This window comes from Rhinatrema bivittatum, chromosome 8 (assembly GCF_901001135.1).
Source record: "Rhinatrema bivittatum chromosome 8, aRhiBiv1.1, whole genome shotgun sequence".
Lineage (NCBI taxonomy): Eukaryota > Metazoa > Chordata > Amphibia > Gymnophiona > Rhinatrematidae > Rhinatrema > Rhinatrema bivittatum.
This window is the reverse complement of record NC_042622.1, coordinates 216426664-216444343: the sequence shown is the minus strand read 5'-3', so window position 1 is coordinate 216444343 and position 17680 is coordinate 216426664. Positions and strand designations below refer to the sequence as shown.

General features: G+C 44.7%; 1 protein-coding gene across 1 annotated transcript in view; it reads right to left on the bottom strand.

Moving 5' to 3' along the window:
- LIG3 (DNA ligase 3) overlaps window positions 1-17680 on the bottom strand; it is a 232372-nt gene that overhangs the window by 203018 nt on the left and 11674 nt on the right. Inside the window, exon 2 of the mRNA XM_029613143.1 lies at window positions 4063-4644. Within this exon, the coding sequence (XP_029469003.1) occupies window positions 4063-4627 (565 nt within the window). The 5' untranslated portion in view covers window positions 4628-4644. The remainder of the gene's footprint in view (window positions 1-4062; window positions 4645-17680) is intronic.

Sequence of the window (17680 nt, the reverse complement as noted above, 5' to 3'; positions counted from 1 at the left end):
ACCTTTTCTATGACCACTGTGTCTTTTTTGAGATGTGGCAACCAAAACTGCACTCAATACCAAGAGGCGGTCGTGCCATGGATCTATAAAAAGGCATTATGATATTCTCAGTTTTATTCTCTATTCCTTTCCAAGTAATTCCTTACATTTAAGTTGCATGTTTGACACTCCCACACACCGAGCCAAAGATTTCAAGTTATTGTCCACAAAGACTCCATGATCTTTTTCCTGGGTAGAGAATCTTAACCCAGAATCATGTGCCTGTAGTTGGGATTATTTTTCCCTAGGTGCATTACTTTGCATGTCCACATTAAATTGATCTGCCATTTAGATGCTCAGTCTCCTAGTCTCACAAGGATCTTCTGCAGCTCTTCGCTATCCGCTTTCTTTTAGACGACGCAAAACAAAATTGTGTGTCATCTGCAAGTTTGGTCACCTTATCTGTCATTCCTTTCTCCAGATCACTTATGAATACGCTAAATAGCACAGGTCCCAATACAGACCCCTGGGGCACTCCACTAATGAACTTTCTCCATTTAGAAAACTATTTAGTCCTACCCTCTGGTAACTTTTGACAAACAATCGACAATAGGACACTGTCTCCAATCACATGATCTCCTAGTTTCCCGAGGAGTCTCATGAAGGACTTTGTCAAATGCCTTCAGAAAATCCAAATACACTGTATCAACCGGTTCACCTTTGCCTGCATGTTTATTTACATATCCAAGTTCATGTTGCTTGTGCAGCTGGAGTTACTTAGACCAAAGTTAGGGAGCATATACCCATTGGTCCTGAGTCCATCTGTCTACACTAAGGAAAACAAAAATTATCAGGTAAGTAATTTCTCCAATCCAGTAAATTGGTAAAGTGTTATGGCTTCAGACCATGCACACTGGTATCCTGCCCAGGGGCTCTGACCTGGGGGGCTTATCCCATATAAACAAAACACAATTACTGGGATTATTCCTGGGGGCTTGAACCCAGGAGCTTATCCCCTACACAGAGAGCCACACACAAACTTGGATTCAGTATGTCACGGTTCCAGGTAAGGAAGTAAGTTTATTTGAGCAATAGAAGGATACAACAAATAAAATCAGATCATACAGAAAATGTAATGGTAGATAACTGCTACGTAGATATAAAAAGCTTACATTTCCAAAGTATCAGCCATACCATCACGTCCAGGGCTCTCTCTCCCCTCTCTCTCTCGCTGTCTCTCCTTATACACTACAAATCGTGAAAGCAATGGTGTTCCCTCCCTCTGAGTTCTTATCAGCTTTCAGACACAGCTGTAGCCTTCATTCTCTCTCTCAGGCTTTAGTATAAGTTAATTGCTTGCTTTCTCATCATAGACTTAGTGTATAATTAAATAAACAGGCTCTTACCTGTTCATAAACATTTCACAGTGCAAGACAGTAAACAGGAGTTCACTCAGAGGTTGGCCTGTGGCCTTCAAACTAGTCTGTGTCTGGGTGAAAACTCCGAATCCATATGGCCTAACCTCTATATACATCCTCAGCAAAAAGTAACAAAAAAAAAAAAGGAGTCCAACATAAGGCAAGACTTCTCTTTGCAAAAATCTTGTGGCTGGATGGATAGCGGGATGGGGTGTTTATGTCTATGTAATATACTCTCACTTACACCCCCATGTACTTTTGTTCCTCCTCTACTTTCTTCCCCTTTCTCATCCCTTTCACCCACCCCTTCTCCCCTCCTCTAACTCCACTCTCTTGCAACATGCCAGATTAATAGTTTAAGCAAAGCCACCCTCTCTAGAGACCCTAATCCAGGGCAAGACACATGAACTTGGTATTTGGGTTATAATAAAGATTTCTGCACTTTGTGCCTCCAAAGCCTGCATCCTTAGGGGATGATGTCCACATTTTCTCTCCACGGCTCCAAAGAGATGGAGGCATGATTGGGTGATCCAGGAACTACCATCCATATGGTTTTTCCTGGCAGCACCGCAGAACCCATGGTTTTGTACCACCAGTGTCCTTCTCCCCATGATCTGCACCGCCCTCCACAGTAACCAAAAACTCCTTATGGCTGTGTTGCAGCTTCCCTCCCTATCCATGGTCTAAGTAGCTCCAGCTGCACAAGCAACACGAACGCCAGCAATATAACACAACCAATCAGTGGTGGCCTTGCATCGGCATGTCCCTTCCACACTGCTCTGATGTGCTGCCGCTTGCACTTCTGACTTCATTTAGCTGAGCTGGCACTTGCGACAGAACGTGCTTGCCACTGCAAGCCAGATCAAGCTCCTTCTGTCATCACTGCTGCAGGCTGGATCAAACTCCTTCTACCATTGCTGCCGGGGGCTGGATGAAATTCAGGCAAGGACCGTGACTAGCCCTCAGGCCATAATTTGGGGTCCCCTGGCTTGAGAAGAAAGTCAAGATAGCAGACTAGAATAGCACTTTTGAGGAGTTTAGATAAAAGGGAGGAGGGAGATAGGACAATAATTAGCAGGGCAGGTAGGGTCCAGTGAAGGCAGCAGGATCAGTTACAATGGAAAGTGACTCAGGATGTGAGAGATGGAAGGGGTGACCCGTGGGAAAGTAGAGCTGAGGAGCTGGGTGGGCATGGGGTCAGCAGAACAAGTAGTGAGTTTGGAAAGGAGAAGATGGGAAGTTCTCTCTACTGTGATTTCAGAGGAGATGATGATAGCAGGGAACAGAAAAATGCGGAGAGGGAGGTGACCTTTTGAAAACTCAAGACTAATTTTGTGAACCATACCATGAAAGTAGTCAGCCATAGCCTGGGCAGAGAGCAAAAGGGAGTGGGAGACAAAAAGCAGTTTGAGGAGGGAATTGAGTATGGCAAAGAGACTGAATTGGAGGCAAGAAAGTTGTCAGATGGATATAGTAGTTTCGCTTGACAACTGCAATAGCAGACTGTAAAAAGCTCATTATGAATTTGAACACGTAAGAATTCAGCATCGGATGACATTTTCGTCAGAGACACTATAGAGCAAGTACAAGAACATAGGAAGCAAATTCTGGGGCTGAGCCAAGGTTGTACAAATAAGGGGCGGGCAAAAGTGTCTAGCAGTGGGGAGTATAGTGTTGTGTGAAGAACCTGCCTCATCAACTAACTCAGAAAATGTAGTAGAGCAGAGGAGAGATGAGATCATAGTGGAGAGGCTACAAGGGTCAATAGAAAACCTGCAAATTTGAGCACAAAAGGTGAAAATACCAAAAAATGAGAGAAACTAGGAGTCTGTCAATGCAGTAGTTTGGACAACTGAAGGGCTCACAAAGCAGAGACTGTGGGTGGAATTCCTGCACATGCTCTGAATGCTGGGTCTGCATCGGCATCAGATGACACCAACCACTGGTTATGGCCGATTTAATCCTGCTTGTTGTCTGAGAAATGACGACTCAGAGCCACTATTTAAAGGGATATTTTTGGACACAGAAAGATATCAGTAGATAAGGCCCACTTGGTCTACCCATTTGTACCTGCTTCCTGTGCTGTCATCTCCCTGCCCATCCTGCTGCCCTGTTTCTCCTGATAAATCTGGCCGTCTTCCTCCTCCTGTATCCATTTTATGATTGATATTTTTTTTGCTCAATTTTTCTACTACACTTTTGGTCAACCTCACTTTGGAATTTACATCAAACTGCACTGCAGAAACCTGTAGTACTGCTTCTTCCACTGGCAGCCAGAGCTACAAACAACAAAAAGGAGCAGGGTGTCAAAAAGCCAGGACGAGTCTGTCTGCATAACTAACTCAAAGGTATTAGGTAAGCAAATAAAAAAAAAAACCAAAAAACAACACACGCTACAGCTGAAATAGGTTTTACATTTAGTTACAGAAAAGTAGAACCGTGTGCTGGGGGGTCCACAGTTTCAGAATAGCAGGGGATAGCTGCAGGGCATACTGGCAGACCTGTGTACTGGGGTCTTAGCACTGGAATAAAAAAGGGGATCACAGATCAGGTGTGAGATGCACTGTCTGAGCAGTATAGGATACAATGGAGCTCACATAGCGCCAATCTGGTTTGGCTTAACTGCTGGCCAGTGCTTTCAGCCTCCTTAAGAGAAGCCACCTACCTTTGATGTGCTGATTTATTACATCCTTCTCAGGATCCTGCAACTCTTCCCAGCCTTCCAGGTCCGTGATGTGTTCAATCTTCTTGGTGGTGGCTCGTGCCTTCTCTAGCTTCTCAAAGATACACTTTACATGGTACCACTCCTTCATGTCCCCCCCAGACTCAGTAAAGGGGTTGGGGACAATCTTTGCAATGCGCACTGCGCCCTTCACGATCTTTTCCTTGCACTTTTTGCAGCCTGCCAAACGCCTGGCATAGTCCACACAGTACCTCTGCTCTGCCATTTCTGCTTGGATGCTGCGGATCCCTCGAGTCCAGGAGCGGGGTGTGTGGGAAAGGGCTAGCTGGGGTGCACGGTTTGTAGAGGTGAGAAGGAGAGGAAAACAACAACAACTGCGCTTTAGAAACTGGCCTCCCAATAACTGGACCGTGCAGAGGGAGAAGTTTGGGGGAAAGCTGCGGTTCAAAGGCACTCGATCACTCTGTACCAGGGACTGTAATGACCACGCCTTTGGGACATATGTTCTTGAAGCCCGATGAAGCAGCAGCTTGAGAACAGCAGGCATTCAGGTCACCGATATTCCTGACAGATAAGAAAAAAACAAAAACAAAACCAAAAAAAAAAAAATCAGAACTGCATCAACACTGAACACGGTTTATATACTAGGTGGCTTTTAACCATGCTATAAACAATAATGTACACTGGTTTAATTCCCATAATTGTTTCAAATAAGGTTCAACTTTTCAAAAATTGGGCAGCCAAGCAAGATTTTCTAGTCATCAGCTAAAAGTATGAAAAATGTCCTGTTTATGTTTTGGAGGACACTTAGTTATTACAAGTATAAATTTAAATAATTAAAAACTGCTCTGAAAATGCGTCATCATTCAATAATTCAAAGTATCATATTTCAACAACAATCAAAAAATAAATGTTTTCCTACTTTTGTTGTTCAAACCTTCCAATTTTCCTCTCATCTGTCTTCTGAATGGAATATTTATTTATATTGATGTAATATACAGACTTCCATTGCACAAAGAAGAAATGGATAGAGATTTAATGGATAATACGGAGAAGTTACTAGTTAAGAACATATATGCCATACTGGGTCAGAGCAAGGGTCCATCAAGCCCAGCATCCTGTTTCCAACAGTGGCCAAACCAACAGGCCGATACAGTAAAAATCACGGGAGAGCGGGCGAGCGCCTGCTCTCCCGGCACGCGCACAGGCCACTCTCCTATGCACGCGATTCAATAAATACAATTATTCAAATTAGGGTCAGTGGTAAAAAGAAGCGCTAGGGACACTAGCACGTCCTTAGTGCCTCTTTTTGGACAGGAGCAGCGGCTGTCAGCGGGTTTGACAGCAGACGCTCAATTTTGCCGGCGTCTGTTCTCAAACCCGCCGACAGCCATGGGTTCGGAAACCGGACGTCAGCAAAATTGAGCGTCCGGTTTTCAACCTGCGAGCCAATTTAAACATTTTTTTGTTTTTGATAATTTTTAACTTTTGGGACTTCCGACTTAATATCACCATGATATTAAGTCGGAGGGTGCACAGAAAAGCAGTTTTTACTACTTTTCTGTGCACTTTCCCGGTGCCTAGAGAAATTAACACCTACCTTTGGGTAGGCGCTAATTTCTGAAAGTAAAATGTGTGGCTTGGCTGCACATTTTACTTTCTGTATCGCGCGGGAATAACTAATAGGGCCATCAACATGCATTTGCATGTTGCGGGCGCTATTAGTTTCGGGGGGAGGGGGGGGTTTGGACTCGCGTTTTCGACGCGCTATTACCCCTTACTGAATAAGGGGTAAAGCTAGCGCGTGCTTGCTCTGACCCAGTATGGCATATATGTTCTAAATTAGTAATTTCTCCATATTATCCATTAAATCTCTATCCATTTCTTCTTTGTGCAATGGAAGTCCACCGGAGTGCACTGTACTGTATCGGTCTGCAAGCTATAAGTACCTAGCAAGTACCCAAACACTAAGTAGATCCCATGCTATTGATGTCACTAATAGCAGAGGCTATGCCCTTAATCAACTTGATTAATAGTTAATGGATTTCTCCTCTAAAAAACTTATCCAAAACTTTTTTAAACCCAGCTACACACCAACTGCACTAACCACATCCTCTGGCAACAAATTCCAGAGCTTAAGTGTGCGTTAAGTGAAAAAGAATTTTCTCCGATTAGTTTTAAATGTGCTACTTGCTAAACTTCATGGAGTGCCCCCTAGTCCTTCTATTATCCGAAAGAGTAAGTAACCAATTTACATCTACCCGTTCTAGGCCTCATGATTTTAAACACCTCTATCATATCCCCCCTCAGCCGTCTCTTCTCCAAGCTGAAGAGTCCTAACTTCTTTAGCCTTTCCTCATAAAGGAGCTGTTCTATCCCCTTTATCATTTTGGTTGCCCTTCTCTGTACCTTCTCCAGTGCAACTATATCTTTTTTGAGATGCGGTGACCAGAATTGTACACAGTATTCAAGGTGCGGTCTCACCATGGAGCAATACAGAGGCGTTATGACATTTTCCATTTTATTCACCATTCCCTTCCTAATAATTCCTAACTTTTTTTTTTTTTTTTTTTTTTTTTTTTTTTACTGCCGCAGCATACTGAGCCAATTTCAATGTATTATCCACTATGCCGCCTAAATTTTTTTCCTGGGTGGTAACTTCTAATATGGAACCTAACATTGTGTAACTACAGCAAGGGTTATTTTTCCCTTACCTGATAATTTCCTTAGTACAGGCAAACAAATCCAAAACCAGTAGGTTATGAACCTCTACCAGCAGATGGAGACAGAACAAAGCTGACATCACAGTATATATACCCCTGCGGTGTCATCAGCCCGCCAGAATTCTCTGCAAAAGTTAAGTATGGACAAACTATCAAAACTTGGATTAACAACAGATAATTCCAGCATTCAGCAAACAGGAAAACACTGGATTGATACTGGATTGATACTTAGCAGTATTCCCTGGAACACACAGCCACACAGGACAACCTTAGCACAACCATTTGGCAGCTAAGGGTGAGAAGTTGGATTCACCTGTTTGTACTAAGGAAAAGGAAATTATCAGGTAAGTAGTACCGTATTTTTCGCTCCTTAAGACACACCTAGGATTCAGAGGGGGAAAATTAAAAAAAAAAAAAAATGTGCTAAACCGTTCCTGGGCGTCTGATGAAGCAAATTAGGGGAATGCATAAAAATTTTTTTATCCCAATTTCGTTTTCGGTCTACTCCCCAGATCAGAAAATTTTTTTTTATCGTTCTTTCTGTGGGAATCCCCCCCCCCCCCCCCAAATATACCTCATCCCAACCCTTTAAATTCAACTACAAACCCCCCCCCCCCAAGACCTGCCAAAAGTCCCTGGTGGTCCAGCGGGGGTCTGGGAGCGATCTCCTGCACTTGGGCTGTCGGCTGCCAGTAATCAAAATGGCGCCGACGGCCCTTTGCCCTTACTATGTCACAGGGGCTGACCAATGGCACCGGTAGCCCCTGTGACACAGAAAGGGCAAAGGGCCATCGGCACCATTTTGATTACTGGCAGCCAACGGCCCAAGTGCAGGAGATCGCTCCCAGACCCCCGCTGGACCACCAGGGACTTTTGGCAGGTCTTGGGGGGAATGGGGGGGTTGTAGTTAGTTTTTTAGGTTTTTTTTTTTTATATTTGCTCCATAAGACACACAGACATTCCCCCCCCACACTTTTGGGGAAAAAAAGTGTGTCTTATGGAGTGAAAAATATGGTAATTTCTCTTTCCTTTCTTAGCATACAGACAGGTGAATCCAAAACCAGTGGGATGTACCAAAGCTACTCCTGAACAGGATGGGAGGCTGCCCACAGACCATTCAAAACAGCATGTGCAAAGGCTGCATCCTCCTGGGCCTGCACATCTAGACGATAATGCCTGGAAAAGGTGTGTAAGGAGGACCATGCAGTAGATTGTTGTATCCCATCAACATTTGTCAATCTAATGAACTTCGGCCCATGACACTGCCTAAGCCCTAGTGGAATGAGCCCTAACCTGACCAGGCAACAGCCACTCAGCATCCACATACACTGCCATGACTACCTCCTTAATCCAGCGGGCTATTGTAGCCTGCGACACCGGCTCACCATGGTTACTCCCACCATGGAGAATAAACTGCTGGTCTGTCTTTCTGAGAGGCTCAGAAACCTCAAGATATGCCTTTTGACATCCAAGGGCTGTAACAGGCGATATTCCTCGCCATCTCTTGCCCTGTCCAGAGACGGCAGGGAAACAGACTGATTCAAGTGAAAATCAGAGACCACTTTGGCAAAAAGGAAGGAACAGTACACTGCTGTATCACCCCTGGAGTCACTAGTAGGAATGACTCCTGGCAAGACCAGGCTTGTAGTTCGGATAATCGACACGCAGAACAAATTGCCACAAGAAACACTGTTTTTAAGGTCAGTAACCTCAAAGAAAGGTTACACATCAGTCAAAAAGTAGATCCCGGTAAAAAGATCCAAAACCAAGACTCCACAAGGGCACTGGTAACTGCAAGGGAGGACAAAGTTGCTTCACTCCTTTCAAGAAACAGGCTACACCTGGCCGAGTTGACAAGGGCCCACCATTCACCTGACCGCGGAAACAGGCAAGAGTCGCCACCTGTACCTTTAAGAAATTAAGGTCCAACCCTTTACTCAATCCATCCTGCAAAAATTCCAAAATGAGCAGAATCTTAACTGAACGAGGAAGAACCTCTTGATCTTCACACCAAGCCTCAAACACTAGCCAAACCCACACATAGGCTAAGGAACTGGAAACATTTCTTGCTTGTAGCAAGGTGGCAACCACCGCAGTAGAATATCCACATTTCAGCAACTGAACCCTCGCAAGGGCCATACCATAAGAGAAAATCAATTCGGATCTTTGTGAAAAACAGGCCCCTGCCGTAGCAGATTCCTGTGTGCCGGGAACCAGAGGGAAGAGTCCACCAGATGCCATCGCAGAACTGCATACCATGGTCTCCTGGGCCAGTGTGGTGCCACCAGAAGCACCTTCTCCCTATTTCTCGACCCTCTGAACCATTCTGCCCAACATGGGCCACAGGGAAAAAGCATATAGCAGCTTGACCTCTGGCCACTCCTGCATAAGGGCATTGATGCTCAAGGATTTTGGATCTCTCCTGCAACTGAAGAACCACAGAATTGCATTGTGAGAAGTTGCCAGTAGGTCCAGAAAAGGAAGGCTCCAGCGATCCACTATTAGTTGAAATGCCTCATTTGACAATTCCCATTCTCCTGGATCCAGACTGGGTCTGCTGAGAAAGCCTGCTCTTACATTGTATTTTCCTGCAATGTGCAAGGGCTGAGATCTCCTGAAGATGCACTTCCATCTATTCCATAAGTTAGGCTATTTCCTGCAACACTTGCTGACTTCTTGGTTCCTCCCTGCCAATTGTTCCAGAGAGACTCTTCTGTTCCAACACCATTTTGCTACCAGCTCATGATAGTGAGCTCCCCAACCCTGGAGGCTCGCATCTGTCGTGAGTACTAGCCAGTCCGGTGATCTTAGGAAAATCCCCTTAGATGCTCTGCTTTAAATCACCACTGTAGTTGAGAGCAGACCTCCATCGGCAGGTGGAGCCAAATCAAATAGTCTTGAGAGAGTGGGTTCCAACGAGACAGCAGAGTGCGCTGAAGAGAACACATATGCGTCCTCGCCCACGGCACCACCTCCAGGTCACCATGAAGATAGGACCACACTATCGGGGCATATTGTGTTTGTCAATAGACGCACCTGCACCATCAGCTTCTGAATACAGTCCTCCAGCAGAAACACCCTGCCTTGTTTCATGTCCAACTGAACACAGAGATACTCTAGAAACTGAGATGGCTGAAGATTGCTCTTGGCCATGTTCATGACCCAACTTAGCTCCTGCAACAGGGAGATCATCTTGCGTGAGACCCGGAGTTTCTCTTCCAGACTCTTAGCCCAAATCAGCCAGTCATCCAAGTATGGGTGTACCAGGATCCCATCTTTTCTCAACTCCACCACTGCCACCACCACCATAACCTTGGAAAATGTTCTAGGCATGGTGGCCAAATCGAAAGGTAGCGCTCTAAACTGATGACAACATCCCAAAGCCACGAAATACAGAAATCAATGTTCTAGTCAGATGGGAATATGCAGGTACGCCTCAGACAGATCCAGAGACATCAGGAACTCCCCCAACTGTACTGCCATTATCACTGAGTGCAAGGTTTCCATGCAAAAAACGAATCATATGCAAAAGATAGTTAGCTACCTTGAGATCCAGGATGGGACCAAAAGAGCCCTCCTTATTGGGCACCACGAAATAAATGGAATATCGGCCCATATTTACTTGAGACGTGGGCACTGGAACCACAGTCCGCAGGCTGAAGCATCTTGACAATATAAACTCCGATGCTTGTCTCTTCTGCAGAGAGTTGCAGGAAGATACCATGAACATGTCACGAGAACACTGGTACATAGCCATCCCTTATCACCTTCAGCATCCACTGGTCTGTCGTGATCTCGACCCACCTCCGATAAAAGAGAAAAGCGAACTATCGCCTGATCCCAGCAGTGGGTCAGCACACCTTCATTGGGAGGCTCAGGGTGCTTCACTACCTGAGCCAGCACCTCTGTAGGGTTGAAAACATCTGAACCCCCTAGTACGACCTCTCGTGCTGCAGGATCGCAGCGTCTATTTCTTATCCTCTGGTAATTGAGGAACTGGGGACTCACCCCACTTATTGGCCATTTTCTCCAGCTCACTCCCAAATAAAAGCAAGCCTTTCAAGGGCAATCTTGTAATGTTAGACCGAGGGTGTATCGGCCAACCAATTTCTCAGTCATAGCTGACGCCTAGCCATTATTACCAAAGTGCGAACCAAATCACAGACTGCATCTGCCGAAAAGGTAGCTGCTGGTTCTATCACTGCTCTGGAATTTACACCAGATTCATCAATCTCCTGAGAGAGCAATAAACAAGAGCGAGCCGGGGGGGGGGGGGGGGGGGGACTCAGTGTGTCAGAAAATTTCTCCGATAACTCAAGACTGCACCTCCCTTAGACCCACATTTATGGCTATTTGGGCACGCCTCGACAACCACTTATACTTGGGCTAAAGACATTGAATTGTTTCTGGACAAGGTGAGATTAACAGCAAAACAAACTATTCTAGCCTGCTGGATAGGCTCCCACTCCCCTTCCTATTCTGTTTGGGAAAGGAAAATGATTAAACTCTTAGGTATGGAATTTATGTCGGCGTTATCAGCAACCACTAAACGAAAAGAGGAGACCAGAAGGATTTGGCTACCTTTTAAAAAAAAAAGGTCTTTACCCCCCCTCCCCCGACACCATAAAGAATCTTCCCCAGCTCTATTACCCAGGCCATACCACACCAGTACCTATGACAAGTCTTTAAGACAGGTATTCGAGTATTCTATTTGTGCAGGCTTCACCAATGGGGACCCTCACTCAATCCCAGTTGGTGTTTAATCAACTTTACCCTCATCACTCTGGCTTTCCTTAAACAGTACTATATCTAGTAAGAACAGCCTACAAACCTTTAGAAGTGATATTAAAAGTAACTCAATTTATTTAATAAAAAAAAAAAAGGGAGGAAATCCATCTATATTTGACTAGGAGTATCAGGTGCAAGTTTTACTCTTTGAACAAGCAATCTTAGTGAGCATTTCCAAGAGCAACCTTGGAAGGTTAGAATAAGATGGGAGGGAGGAGAGGAGGGATGGGAGGGCGGGGAAGAGAAGGACTAAGTTCTGGTATTCTTCTGTGTACAATTCTGGTCGCCGCATCTCAAAAAAGATATAATTGCGATGGAGAAGATACAGAGAAGGGCAACTAAAATAAGGGGAATGGAACAGCTCCCCTATGAGGAAAGACTAAAGAGGTTAGGGCTTTTCAGCTTGGAGAAGAGACAGCTGAGGGGGGATATGATAGAGGTGTTTAAAATTATGAGAGGTCTAGAACGGGTAGATGTGAATCGGTTATTTACTCTTTCGGATAATAGAAAGACTAGGGGGCACTCCATGAAGTTAGCATGTGGCACATTTAAAACTAATCGGAGAAAGTTCTTTTTCACACAACGCACAATTAAACTCTGGAATTTGTTGCCAGGGGATGTGGATAGTGCAGTTAGTGTAGCTGTGTTTAAAAAAGGGTTGGATAAGTTCCTGGAGGAGAAGTCCATTACCTGCTATTAAGTTCACTTAGAAAACAGCCACTGCCATTAGCAATGGTAACATGGAATAGACTTCGTTTTTGGGTATTTGCCAGGTTCTATGGCCTGGATTGGCCTCTGTTGGAAACAGGATGCTGGGCTTGATGGACCCTTGGTCTGACCCAGTATGGCATTTTCTTATGTTCTTAAGTTCTTTCAGTTTTGTATTTACTATTGCATGTACTAAAAATTGTTCTAGCAGTTTCAAGGGAGACCAGTTTTTCTGTTTGGATCTCTCTGTTATGCCTCCACTATGCTCTGTCACATGTAGGCCTGTATTTCTCATTCATGTAATATGGTGAAAAACAAAAAACTCAATAAAAATGATTTTCAAAAAAGGTGTTTTGCCTGCACAAATAGTCTGCGTAACAATTGCCTACCGTGTATGCAGGTCAAAGTATGAATACAGTTCCACAAACTGTGTACTTTTACCTGCACTGTAGTATGGGAGTACCCAGAGCGAGGTAAGATCAGTGGGGGGGGGGGGAGGCAGGAGTAGAATCTTTTCCCTCTTTAATGTGGGGGGCCAGGTTCTGTCACTGATTTATAGCAGGTATTCCAACTCGTTCTTGAGAACATCCATGTGTCCTGACTGTTTTGGTTGATAACCAGCAGGAATAAGTGGTGGCTGTTTTTAAACATGTAAAAAAGTATCCATTGCCTGTTATGCTGAGGCGATACCAGTTGTTCTGAAAAAGATGTCTTCCACCTACTGGAATTTGCAGATATGGGTTCTCTGTTATGATTATTACAAAAAATGAAAGCCATTCACCAAAACAGTGAAGAGGAAAACTATAATCCATCTAAAACAAGCAAAATATTTAATAAAAATTGTGTGGCATCAAATGAGTTTCAGCAAAATAAATGAAGGAACACACCCCTATCATTTGGTAGTTCATGAAAAATGTTTGAAAGGAGTTTTTTGTTTGTTTGTTGTTTTTTTTACAAAAAACACTTCACCAAGTAGGAACATCAAACTCCTTGAATAGAATAAGGAGCTCATTCAAAGCATTAACCCAAATAGGAGCTAAGCCTGTTCAAACAGAGAAATGGTCCAAGTCGCATTCCTTTCTGAAACATTTCAATCCAAATAGTACTTTTTTTTTTTTCATTAAATTTTTAAAACATAGACAATATCTAAACTTATCAATGAACCAGTCAGATCAGAAATTTTAACATGAAAATATTCATAATCATGCAAAAACATGCGAAAATATTCCTACCACAATACCAAATTCGTCATGAATCACATTTATGTCAATTTACTTCAAAGAAACAACAAATTAATAAAGAAGGAAATGTATAAACTGTCTGAAGTGTAAAAGGGAATATGGTACTTCACTGGGTTTTTTTTTGAATTTGACAATTTTTATTCAGTTTAAGATTGAGAACACTTGGCAACAGAATAAACATACATCAAAAACGTAATAATCAAGCCATCCAATTTCTAAATATAATGCCGACCCCTTCGGCAACCCCTGAGACCCGATGGACCTCCCCCCCCCCACCCTTCCCCCCCCCTGACAGAATGGCTTATAAAACTGGACTGTCCAACAGATCACCAAACACACTATTTGAGAGCGGTATACATAGCCAACCATAGGCTTATGCACAGGTACAAAACAGCATTTAACTAAGGTACAGAGCATCAGGCGCATAATACAGGAAATATAGCAAAACACTTATACACCACAGGAAGCTATCCAGAACTAGACTTGCATGGGGAACCCCCGTTTAGTATTCAAAGACCGATATACGTTCAATGGATACCCAAGGCAGCAGCAACAGGTTTCCAGGCAGCTAAAAATGAGGGAAGACGTTGATGTCTGGAGGCAGTTAAATGGGCTAGACGATAGTAAAGGTGAAGTTTCACCTTAATCGCTGAGAGGGATGGGATGTTCCCTGTCTTCCATTGAGTCGCTATAAGGCTTCGAGCAGCTGCAAACACCTGGGCACAGACACGATGATATTTCTTTGGGACAGTGTCAGGGAAGACCTGTAGCAACGCTACGGTAACTTCGGGCCGTAAATCTATATCCAGCAAGCCACCCAGCCACGTAAAAAGCTCCTGCCAGAGAGGCACCAACTTAGGACAATGCCACCATATATGCATATACGTGCCCACTGCGCCACAAGCGCGCCAGCACCCCTCATCTACTTGGGGGTAACATTTATGTAATTTATCGGGGGTAAGATACCACCTATATATCATTTTATAGCAGTTTTCCTGGATTGCGGCCGAGACGGAGCACTGGCCAGCCAATTTCAAAAGGGCACTCCACGTGTTGGTCCCCAACTGGAGTTGTATATCCGCCTCCCATTGTCTAACAAAGGTGCACTGCTCAATGCCCCGTTGAAAAAATAGTTGATAAATCTTAGAAATAACGCCCTTAAGATGGTCACTGCATATAAAGTAGGACTCCAAGATAGACCTACCTGGGCGAAGAAGATTCCCCCTTTGCAACGAATGGATAAAGTGGGCGATTTGGGCATGGGCAAGAAAACTGAGAGGGGGTATATTATATTTAAGCGCCAACTGTTCCATGGGGAGTAAAGATCCCTGTGATAGAAAATGCCCAATAGTGAAAAACCCCTTTTCCTTCCAACAATGGAACTGAGGCGACTCTCTACCAGGGGAGAAGCTAGTATTGAAAGCCAGGGAAGATTGGTAAAAATATTTAAAGTCCCCTAGGAGGTGTTTACGCGTCAGCCCCCAGACATGCAACGTGGTCTCTAGAGCCCAGGGAATACAGTGTACAGGACTCCAGACAGCACGTGGTAGCCAAGGCATAGCCCGGATCGCCATCTGTCCCACCATTGCTTGCTCTAATGATACCCATTGTTTAGGGGAAGCAGTGCGGTGGGCGTCTAGTAGGGCCCTGAGTTGTGCAGCATAATAATAATACGTCAAATTGGGGACACCCATACCTCCCTGCTGCTTGGGTAGAAAAAGGAGATTACGAGAAAATCGGGGGGGTCGCCTGCGCCAGATAAAGTCAAAAATCTTGCGTTGCCACTGGTGAAGGGTACGCACCGGAATGTATACCGGGAGCGAGGAAAACAGGTATAGAAATTTCGGTAATATACTCATTTTTGCAATAGCAATTCTGCCCAACCAGGAATAGGAACCGCGGTTCCAACGGCTCATGTTAATAGTAATTGTGTCCACCAATGGTAAGTAATTCAAGCGGTATAAGTCGGGGATGAAGGGCGATATTCGCACCCCCAAGTATTTAATATGGGATTTGGCCCATTTGAAGGAGAAATGACCCTTGATCTGCTGCACAGCCTCCGGAGGTAAATTAATATTCAACAACTCGGATTTGTCAAGATTGACTCGAAGTCCGGACACAGCACTATAGGCATCCAGCTCCTGCTTAACCCCACCAAGGGACGACAGGGGATCAGTCAGAAACAGCAACACATCGTCCGCAAATAACGACAATTTGTACCTGTGGCCACCCAACTCCACTCCTTTAATTAGCTGAGATTCACGAATCTTAATGGTGAGGGGCTCCAGATACAAGGCAAATAGTAAAGGTGACAAAGGGCACCCCTGACGAGTACCCCTACCGATACTAAAGGCAGGGCCGTACCCATTGTTTACCTTGACTCTCGCTTGAGGATGATCATACAACTTTTGTATCCATTGTAGGAAGTGAGGGCCAAACGCCATATGTTGTAAGGTAGCGAATAAAAAGGGCCAGTGGACCAGGTCGAAGGCCTTCTCAGCGTCTAATGAAAGCAAGACTGCAGGCATTTGGGTTGTTTGGGCCCACCACACCAAGTCCAATACCTTACGGATATTGTCCGCCGCCATAAGATGAGGCACAAATCCCACCTGGTCACTATGTATAAGTGTGGGGAGAAATTTATTCAAACGAAGAGCCAGGATACGCGCTAGAATCTTAAGGTCGACATTTATGAGGGATATTGGTCTATATGAGGCGCATTGTGTGGGGTCACGCCCTGGTTTGGGTAAGATTGTGATACCGGCCACATTGGCCTGAGATGTGATGGTACCCTCCGATCGCAGGCTATTAAAAAAATGGGCCATTGGGCCTGCTATAACCGCAGCGCATTTCTTATAGTAAGTGCCCGAGAGGCCGTCTAACCCTGGTGCCTTCCCCGGTTTAAGGTGCTTTATAACGGCTACTATCTCAGTTTCCAGAATGGGAGCGTCCAAGGCTTGCAATTGAGACTGAGTAAGGCTGGGGAGAGACACCCCTTGTAAATACCTGACAATACTGTCCGGGCAGATTTGATCATCCGCTAGATATAATTGGCCATAAAATTTAGAAAATGCCGCCCGTATCTCCTTAGAGTCCGTCAGCATAGTACCCTGCCCTCCTTTAATTTTGGAAATACTGTGACTAGCCATTTTAGCTTTCAGGCTGCGGGCCAACAGTCTACCTGCTTTGTCCCCTCCTTCATAATATGCTTGTTTAGTAATTTCCAAAGCATAGAGCAGCTGGGCGTTATCTAATTTATGTAATTCAGACTTAGCAGCTACTAATTTTTGATAACAGCGGCCGGATAGGGTTCTCATATGTTCCCTAGAAAGGGTTCGGATGGTGCACAGGAGATCTTCCCGGGCCTTCTGTCTACGACGTTTACATGCCGCAGCCCTAGAGATGAGCAGACCTCGGGCAACAGCCTTGGAACAGTCCCACACAATACCCGGATTAAGGTCTGGGTTGTCATTAAACTTAAAATATTCAGAAAGCTGCAATTCCAAGGTCTGTACAAAAGAGGCATCCTGCAGCAGAGATTCATTTAATCTCCAGAAACTTTCACCTTTATCGCCATCACTCACATCTAAATCTAAAATCACCGGGGCATGGTCAGACCAGGATATAGAATCCAGGTCAGCTTTACGTACTCTGTTACCCAATTGCTTGTCCACTAGAAAAAAGTCGATTCTAGAGTAACTGACATGTGGATGTGAGTAAAAGGAGTAAGACCGAGATTGAGGATGGCGAACCCGCCAGATGTCCACAAGGGACCAGTCAGCTATTAAATTTTTAAGTTGTTTGCGTAAGGACTGAGGGGTGTGGGAGTGTACTGAGGAAGAATCAACGCCCTGCTGCAAGGTGAGATTAAAATCACCGCCCAGGATAATAGAACCCTCGGCATGAGTGAGAAGCAAGTTTTGAATGTCCGTCAGAAAAGGACCCCGGGCCTGATTGGGAGCATAAACATTGATTAGAGTATATACCTGCATACCCAACTTGAGTTTCAGTAAAAGATAGCGCCCTTGAGGATCCGCCACATGGGTAATATATTCATGCACCAGGGAAGCTGAGAGTAGAATCCCCGTCCCTGTGTATTTGGTGCCCCCGCTGCACCCCGCGTGATAGACATGGGGGAAG